This window comes from Passer montanus, unplaced genomic scaffold (genome assembly GCF_014805655.1).
Source record: "Passer montanus isolate IOZ18808 unplaced genomic scaffold, ASM1480565v1 scaffold6, whole genome shotgun sequence".
Lineage (NCBI taxonomy): Eukaryota > Metazoa > Chordata > Aves > Passeriformes > Passeridae > Passer > Passer montanus.
This window is the reverse complement of record NW_024371037.1, coordinates 635,886-645,385: the sequence shown is the minus strand read 5'-3', so window position 1 is coordinate 645,385 and position 9,500 is coordinate 635,886. Positions and strand designations below refer to the sequence as shown.

General features: G+C 35.3%; 1 protein-coding gene across 2 annotated transcripts in view; it reads left to right on the top strand.

The window, feature by feature from the left end:
- Positions 1 to 1,315: 1,315 nt before the first annotated feature.
- Positions 1,316 to 9,500, top strand: part of CERK (ceramide kinase) — a 33,598-nt gene continuing 25,413 nt past the window's right edge. The window contains exons 1-4 of one of the 2 annotated variants that reach the window (XM_039726769.1): positions 1,320 to 1,787; positions 2,954 to 3,076; positions 5,030 to 5,155; positions 5,666 to 5,729. In XM_039726769.1, coding sequence (XP_039582703.1) covers positions 1,763 to 1,787; positions 2,954 to 3,076; positions 5,030 to 5,155; positions 5,666 to 5,729 — 338 coding nt within the window. In that variant the 5' untranslated portion in view covers positions 1,320 to 1,762. Of the gene's footprint in view, positions 1,788 to 2,953; positions 3,077 to 5,029; positions 5,156 to 5,665; positions 5,730 to 9,500 lie in introns of both variants that reach the window. The other variant, XM_039726770.1, reaches the window with a different exon arrangement.

Sequence of the window (9,500 nt, the reverse complement as noted above, 5' to 3'; positions counted from 1 at the left end):
AGAAAGAAAGATTAAAGAATGTACGTACTTTCCGTTATTGTTCCATCTCTGTATTTCTTTTTCCTTGGATAAATGTGTAGGTTAATCATATTAGCAGATCTTGTCTCTGTTAGAAAGACCAAATAACTGTTACTGTCCAGTACTAGATAAGTCTTACGTGTGTGTATGTACAGTAAGTGCATACAGTATCATACATTTTAGAGTTTATCTCTGCTTCTGGATCTTTATAACCACATTATGTGGCTACTGCACTTCCCTGACATGCCTTGAGTATAGTAAATGCAATTATTATAAGCTGTGAAATTTGTTTTTAAGTTGAAACATTCAAATACAGCCAGATTCCTACATGACCTCAGAGTAAAGTTTGACGGCTACATTTCTTTTGAATCATGCTAAAAAATTCAGGGAAGGTAAAATTACTAAATGAGTGTAAATCATGTCAAATACCAAAACCCCTTGAGTGAGTAGTCCACAAATTGTCAACACATGTGATAATATGTAAAGACTCTTTTGACTAAACCAATTAAATAGGATGGGAAAAAATAATAAAAGTGGATTAGTAGTAAATGAATTGAAGTCATCACTGTGAAGAGGTCAGGGAAACTTTTCACTCATTTTACATTTCTCACCACTTCCATTGTATTGCTGCAAGATAGTGAGGAAAATGAAATGTAGAATAAACCCCAGTAACAATGGTATTATTGTCTGTATTTTAATATGTCTGATATCTTAGTATCACTCCCTTTGTATATGTGAAAGAAGCAAGTTTATTATAATTCTTTTTATATAAGAGATTATTTACATAAGACTATATTATTGTAATAATATATATCTTTTATACAGGTGTATGCGTTCAGAGAGTACTTGCTTGTACTTAAATACAAAGTATTCATTTTAAGTCACTTTTTTGAGGTGAAGTAACAACAGAACAGTGTTGAAATCAGTAATGAAAATGAGACAAAAGTCTTCAGTTTGTCAGGAATTAAGAAGTCTGAGATGATGTTTAGGAGCTATAAGAGAAAAGAATGAGGTTGGAGGAAATTGTTTCATAGTCTGAGAACAAGAGGCCTTTAATTCTGAAAAACAGTAGTTTTGAACTTGATATGAGGAAAATATTTCATAGTACATAAACATAACATCTAGAATTCTCTTCCTAAGAGATACTAAACTTTTAAAGCTTAGTGGGATTTAAAATCTTTAGAATTCCTATGAATGCCCTTCTTTCATAAGCCAGATACTTACTTGAGAATAACAAATAGCCTTTGTAGTCTGTGTTCTAGGTTTAGTTGCACATTCTTTGAAATAGCTTGTGCTATTCACTGTCAAGTGTCTGGACTAGACCTCATAGAAGGGGCAGTTTAATTACTCTGAAATAAGTATTGCTGTATTTTGTTGCTTCATGCAAAAATATTTTTATACATGAAATACCCTATTTTCTGAGAAATCATAGGCATTTAAAATACTGTTTTGGGTAGTTGGTAGGTGGTCATGGAATATGTGCTTTGACTAAAGACAAAAGAAAATTGAAAATATTCAGAAAATTTCCAGTTATGCTCTTGGTTGTGCTTATTGAGCAACTGCTCTAATCATATGTCTGTATCATATTAGATATAGAAATAATCATTCAGGTGATGTTTGAAGATTCTAACATGTAAGATCTTGTGTTCATACAGAAAACTGTTTTGTACCAATCTCCGAGATCATTGCTGTAGAAGAAACTGAGTTTAACAAGAAACAACGTAACATTGGCAGGTGGCAAAAAATGGCAAAGCTACATGCTTTCACAGGTAAGGCAAATAAGTCTCTGGTTGCTTGTGCTTGTTATTCTGTGAGGGTAGTTTAAGGCAGAATCAAAAGGAATTGTCAAAGTTTTGGGGTTTTTTTTAACAGAGATTGTGTTTAAAAAAACTCCACATCCAAAAAAACAAAACAAAAGAAACCCCCAAACCAAACAAAAACAAGCAAACAAAAACAACCAAAAAACCCCAAAAAAGACCACCCAAAAAAATTTTTTTTTTAATCCCAAACTGAAATAAACCCAAGCAAAAGTCCCATGAAAAACAAACAAAAGGAGCCCCACTAAAAATCTGTTGGTTTATATTTAAAGATCCTTATTTGGAAAATAAAACTCTTCCTTTAAGATCACATGCTGTGTTTAGTTATTGTTTAATGAAGTTCCGACTAATGTCTTGAGTGGTCACTGTAATGTCTTTTTGCTGCAGGAGACTTTGTTTCTACTTCTTGACTAGAAAATAGAGAGAGGGTGAAAGAATGAGTCCTAAATGCTTTTAAATTACCCCTAACCATCAGAATGTATGCATGAAAGTTACTTTGTATTATTGACTGCATTCTTAAAACAAAGTAAGTAAGGGTCTGGCTTAGGAAAAGAGTGGCGACTTCTGTGCTAAAAAGATGTCATGCCAAAATTTTATGTTGTATTTTCCTCGCATTTAGTCCTCCAGTAAAAATGATTTGAGATACTGTATGTAAAGTGTAAATATAAGGTCTTAATCCATAAGAAAGCTAAATCTTTTTTTTCTCAAATTTTAGCTTTATAGAATGAAATTTATTCTGTTGGTTACATGAGAGTTGATGTCAGTGTGGCTTATCTTCTTAAGCTTGTGGCTTTTTGTGTAGGTACTGCAGACTTTATTACAGATAACATGTAAGCTCAGTGAACTTCTGAAGAAGTATGTCTATAAGAAGTTGATGAGACATGGCTTCTTTGAAAAGAATTCTTTGGGTGTCTTCTTGTTAGCGAGTCTTTTTATTTGTGTTTTCATTTGGATTCTACAAATTTGCTGGTCATACTCTGCTTCTGTTATTTGCAGAAGTGTGTAGTGGAGGTTAATTACGGGTCAGTATTTTGGAGATCTTTCTAAAATGTGTTTTTCATTTCACAGAAGCATCTCATGGTTTTTATTTTGTTTGGTGTTTTTTTAAATTTAAATAGTGCATTATGTGAAGAAATCCCGAAATCACCGCTGGCGGTGCAGTGATGCGATGTTCTGGTGTGTTGATGAGCACTTGTGTAATCAGTGGACACAGGCGCTGAAGGAATTACTTGAAATGCAGAGTAAGTTTGAATATACTGTGAACATTTGCACCATAATTTTTAAGGCTTGTACATCAATCAGTGTTATTTTGATGTATCTGCTTTTTTTAAACTCTTAAGAGCAGCTTATGCTCAGAAATTGACGGAGCCAAGAGTTAAGTATTTCCTTATCACTACTTTATGTTACATATTCACTAAGTTGTACTGAGTGCTTTAATCACTCAGGACTGTTGGTGTCATATAATTTTGCTCAGATATAAATTATTTTCACAAAATGAAGACACATTGGAAGCTTAGCAGAGGCTTTAAATGACTGTAGCTTTGGAAGAAGTAATGGGCAGATGTAAACTTAATGATTTAAGGTACTCTCAATATGAGGTCAAGGACTGTAGCAATTGGAAGATTTATGGGTGTGTTTCACCTTTCCAGACTCTGTCATCAGGAAAATGTGTCTAATGTAGTAGGAGTTCCTCAGTAGTAATTTCTGAGACTCTTGGACATCTACTTCATGGGAGGTTAAAAGTAACTTTGAAGGAGTTATTCCGGAAAGAGATACCTTGATAGATGTCAAGAAGCAGCCGGAGCAGAGAAACTCTGACAGAAAGGATGTTGGGGTGATCATAGCAGAGGCAGTGCCTTGCTGACCAGGGTCCCACTGTATCTGAGCAGGGTGGGCAGAGCAGGGATGGGGATAGAAACAAGTCCAATTTACAGCCCAGGTGAGATAAAGTAATTGGGTCCATCCAGGGAGGCCAGAGTGGAACAACTGGAGATAGGACTAGGGATGAACTCCCTGCAGTGTAGGTCTGAGGCCCATCTGAGATACAGAGCTGGAGAAGGGATTGGATACAAGTACACCTACAGTGGGACTTACACAAGTACTTAAGGCTTACAGAATAAAAATGAGTATTTTAGAAAAACTGTTCTGAACAGACAGTGAGGGCATTATTAATGTTTGTTTTGTATACATTACACAAGGTACATCTTTCTCAAAACATGGGGTTTGTGCACCCATTCAGTACACCTGTGAGAAATGTGACCTGAGCAGTCAATTCATTTGAATACAGTTGTTTTGGTAACAAATTCCTTCAGGAAAGGGAATATGTTCTCACATGGGCAGAAGAGTGCTTTGAGTGTACAGCAGATTTAAACCACTCAGTCTCTGTAGCTTGGGTGGATTTGTTATAAAAGTGCGCTGATGTAATAATCTGATATTTTTTCCTTTTAAAATAATAATCTAGAATGCCATTTGAGGAAATCTAGATGTTAACGTTTTTGTCTGCTCCATAAAAAAGGAGATGATCTAGGTGCAGCAAGCATTACTGTTTTGTATCTCTGTTAATACAGAGGTGTAGTAATTGTTTTAATTGACACTACTAGTGTAAATCCATAACTGTTTGGACAAATTTGAGATAGTAATATCAAAGGTGCTTTTGGAGGGGGGAAGGGGTGACACTTTAGGGCAGCTAACACTGTAGGACAAGCACTTACAGTGCAGCATGTAGTTTTGTGAGGCATTCTCAGTGTGACTTGATCACAGAAAGGAAATTAATTTTAGCCATGTTATTAAAAAAAGTTTAAATAAATGTATGTAAAAGTATTTTTATGTATGCTCCACTTACAAGTGGCTTTGCTGTTGCTGCCCTTTTCATCTTCTATGTCCATAATACTCATGCAATTAGAGTAACTTGTATAGTGGGAAGGTACTGCAAGAATGACAAGTAAGAATGTGAGATAGGGAGTCAAGAGAAATGATTCTGAGTTTCATCTTCTGTCTTATTAACAATTTGTTCGATACTGTTGATACCAGTATAATAAAGAGCAAATGAAGCAGGCTTTTATAGCTCTTTGTTAAAGAGTTACAAGTCTATTGTGCTGTGCTTGCTCTGATGTTAATAGGTTTAGGTTTGTATGGCTTGATGAATTTTTTGGTTTGTGTACAAAAGCAGTGCACTATGGTTTTCCTTACTGCAGAGTCTAGACCAAAGCAGCTGCTTGTGTATATTAATCCCTATGGAGGAAAAAGACAAGGCAAGAGGATTTATGAACAGAAAGTTGCTCCACTCTTCAGTCTGGCTTCTATATCAACTGATGTTGTTAGTGAGTAATGAGTACTTTAATTTCTTGATAAGCATAGTATGAACTCCTTAAAACAATCCTGAATAGCTGAAGTTCTTTCTGTTAGTTACTTTTTCTCACTAAGGAAATTAAAGAAAATTGTAGAGAATGTTTTCTAAATAAACATAGCCAGATAAATGGCACCCTTCTATCAGCTTCCTGCTTACTAAAATAAAACTTCTTGTGCTCCTGAGCTATTTGAGTTCTAAATAAAAGATTCTGCCTTTCTTCTCTTTTTCAGTTTCACTGTTAAAACTTAATTGATCGTTTGCACAATTTTTACTGAAATATTTTTTCTGTATGTACTATGTATATCTCCTTTAACTATTTCCCTGGCAAAAATCTTTTGAGACACATCTAATGAACAGGCTGTTTTATAGTCACATTGGTAATAGAATCATGGTTATTTATTAATTTATTTTTATAATTCTATTGTTTATAGCTTTATAGTAGTTTTTAATAATAAATTTTAATGTGGTTATTTCTTCACAGTAACTGAACATGCTAACCATGCTAAGGACAACTTATTTGAAGTTAATATTTATAAATATGATGGGTAAGTAACTTTCCTTGTCTTTTTTATTATTTTTGAGCCAGTAATTATGTAATTGGTCTGTTCCTGTCCCTAATTTAAAAGGGTAGCCTTCATTACTAATGCATTTTTTGCAACGGCTGAAAGTCCTGGGGCATGTTCCTTTTTGTAGGAGATCCACATTTAGGAGTATAAAAAGAAAAGTAAACTCTTTCAGTAAACTTGTTCAACACAATATATTCGAGCATAGTATAACAATGTTTGCATGAGATTTGTGTTCAAAAGATGAATGTTAGATTAATTCTGCTCAGTTGAGCATTCTGTTATAGCTCAAAAGCTATCCAGAAGTGTTTTGTGGTCTTGCAGTTCAGAACACTGCACCAGTAGCATTCAGTCTGTGTGTAAAAACATCGACTGTTCAGAAATGTTTGAGGTGGTTCCTCTTGCTGTATATGACTGTTCAATAGTGGCTACATCGTGGCTACATTTATTTGCATTTCTTCTGTTTCGTAGTTAGTGCTTTAAAAGAAGACCTGACTGAATGGTGATCTTACATTCCATTATTAAATCTGCTTAGAAGCAGAATATTTTAATAAAAATGCTAGTAATTTCAGTTTCCAGTTCATGACATGAAACAAATTACATATCTGGAAAAACATGAAAATGTTTGCAGATAAGCCCTCATAACTGCAGTATTTTAGAATTGTATTTTGTGCTAGTTGACAGGTACATTTAAACTGGTAAGTTGGAAAAAGAAAACACATTGAGTCTTCTCAGAGTACTTTCGCTGTGGTACTTTGCTATATATTCTGTGTTGAGTAAGGGCATGATGTTGGGAAATGGTGTTAGTAAGAAATTACATTCATAGGCTGAGTTCCCAGACTTCAGCTGCTTTAAAATGACTTGCCTTCAAATAAACAGTTCTGTCTATAACTGTGATTTTTCTTAATTTTTCAGAAGTTCAAGGAAGGGAAACATTGATCCTAAAAAAACCTAGTTAGCTGTTATTTTTCCTTTTCGTTTGATGTGTGATTTGAAATAATGTGTACTGATGGTTGGTGAAATTTCAATATAGTGCAGAAAGGGAGGAAAATGAACCCATGTCCACTCCTAGCAAATTGTTTTTACAGCAAGTGGCAGTAACCAATTGTGGTAGTATCTGAAGTGTTCTTGGCAGAGTCCAAGTCTCACATTGTAGATTTTTTTTTTTTTCATTTTTTGTTTGTTTGTTGGTTTGTTTGTTTTGAGGTGTTTTTTTGGTCCCTCTAATATTCCAAGACGATGAATAGGCCAGAGAACTGCATCTTTTTAGACTCATAGGATTCTTCTATTCCTGGGCTGGGCCTGAGTGGCAGTTTGCTTGGGATCTGCAGCCTGTCTTTCCAAGCCTAACTTTTGTCCATCATGTACAACTCTTTTTCTGTGGTCAACAGTGGCGTTAGGAAGGACTTCCTGAATTAAAACTACTTTTTAAATAACAGATTAAGTAGTTATCTGGAAAATTTTAGAAATGGTTGAACCACATAAATGTGTGTTTCTTCAGGTTTGACTTTCCTCACATAGAGTGAAAGGTTCTTTAGATTCCTGCATCTGATTCATGTTCAGCTATCCCTGTAGACTGGTTCTGATATGTGGCTTTCCCTTCATTCAGTGATGAATTTCTTCATTTCATCTCCAGATTCCCTATTTGGTAAAGCCATACATGGAATTCTGCAAGCAGATACAGGATTCTTAATGATAATTGCTTTACTTCTTTTCAAATGTTTTACTTTAGACAGTTGATTTAAATATCTTATGTGTGTTTCCTGTTTGTTCTTCCTATTTTACATTACAAGAATAAGGTATTCATATTTTGCCTTATAGGAATTTCTTACAGTGAATGTAGTCACCTAATAGCTCAGTGATAGAACAGCTTTTCTTTAAGCACATTTACTTGAAATACTCATTTGGTTACAACATAGCAGGGTTTTGTACATCACTGAGCAGAACAATCAGAACATGCTGTAATATCATGCAGGTAATAGCCATGTTTGGAAGCAGTGACACATATGACTGTGGTTTCTTATGCATATGACTGTTCCACTGGCCTTTGTAAAATTGTTTCTGGTTGGGTGTTTTTTCCTACTTTTTGATTTAGTTCATAGACTGGCTAAGATTAGAAGGGACCATAGTTGTTAAAAAAATCGGTTTACTTAGCTTCTGAAGTCCTCTAGCAGATGTTGTTTGCTGTCATCTATCTAAAAAGTGAAATTCTAGTAAAATAAAGCCAACGAGTAACAATCACTCTTAAGATGCTTCTTTCAGACATTCTTCACATGGGGCCTTCACATGTGCAGTATATGTCTGACTTGTACATTGGTCTTCTGATATTTGCTGTGATTTTGGTTGGGCTGTTACTGCATATGTGAAGTTTTTATCATATTTACCTTTGATAGGTATAGAGATTCGTATAACTGTTCCCTCTGAGTCTGTATATAGTGTTTGTTATATAGCTGGAGCTCCTCTCCTGTGAAGACAGGTTGGAAGAGGTGAGCTTGTTCAGCCTGAAGAAGGGAATGCTCCAGGGAGACTTCAGAGCACATTTTAGTACCTCAAGGGGACTTAAAAGGAGGCTGGAGAGGGACATTTTACAAGGGCATGTAACAACAGGACAAGAGGGAACAGTTTTAAACTGAATGAGGGAAGGTTTAAGGAAGAAACTCCCTGCTCTGAGGTACCTCAAGGGGACTTAAAAGGAGGCTGGAGAGGGACATTTTACAAGGGCATATAACAACAGGACAAGAGGGAACAGTTTTAAACTGAATGAGGGAAGGTTTAGATTAGGTTTAAGGGAGAAACTCCCTGCTCTGAAAGTGGAAAGGCACTGGAACAGACTGCCCAGAGAAGTCATGGATTCCCCATCCCTGGAAGTGTTAAAGGCCAGGCTGGATGGAGCTTTGAGCAAACAGGTACTGAGACAACACTGACCTTGAACCGACATGGAAATGTTTGGGTTTTTAGCCCATTTTTTTGAGTCTGCAGAGAAAGAAAAGGCTAAAATTCAGGAATAGTGTAGTTATTGGAAGAGAAAAACATTACAAAAAATTGAAAACAAATATCCTTTTATTCCTTCTTTCTCAGTCTCCTAGGTCTTAACTTATAGTTGGAGAGTTCACATTTTTAAGACTATCCTCGCTATTAATCTAAAAAAAGACTGGTTTTTTTTCAAGTTTTCCATCCGCTGAAAATGCAATAACAACTGAATTTAACTAATTTATACTTAAAAATTAGATTAATTTGTCTTGTGAAATAAGTGCTTGTTCTGCAATATCTGTTGCTGATGCTGTGAAAGAGTATTAGTTTATAAGTTGGAAATTATTGCTATAGATAACAGTACACATTCCTAGACTTGTGTGCTAGGAACTACATATGTAAGTGTAACTCTGGATTTCTCATATTTGAATTAGTTTGTTTAGTTAAAGAATGTTTATGCTTGCTGAGTGCATTTGATTGTTGTTCATAAAATTTATACTGCTGTAAAAGAGTCTTCCTGGTATTTTCTTGGCTGTGGCCTCTGCTGAGCTTTAACATGTTCAGGATCTGTGCAGCTGCTGCGCCAGCTCTGACCTGAATTAAATTTGTGAAACAAGTTTTGCATCTGGTAACATTTAGAACTCTGTCTCGTTGTGAATGGTTATGTAGATATAAGTGACTTCTGCCAATTTGATGGGACCCTGAGCATGTTCAAAAGAAGATGCAGGCACGCACTTCCCTGGATTTTGGCTTTCATCTACTGTATATTTCTATTAAATAGTG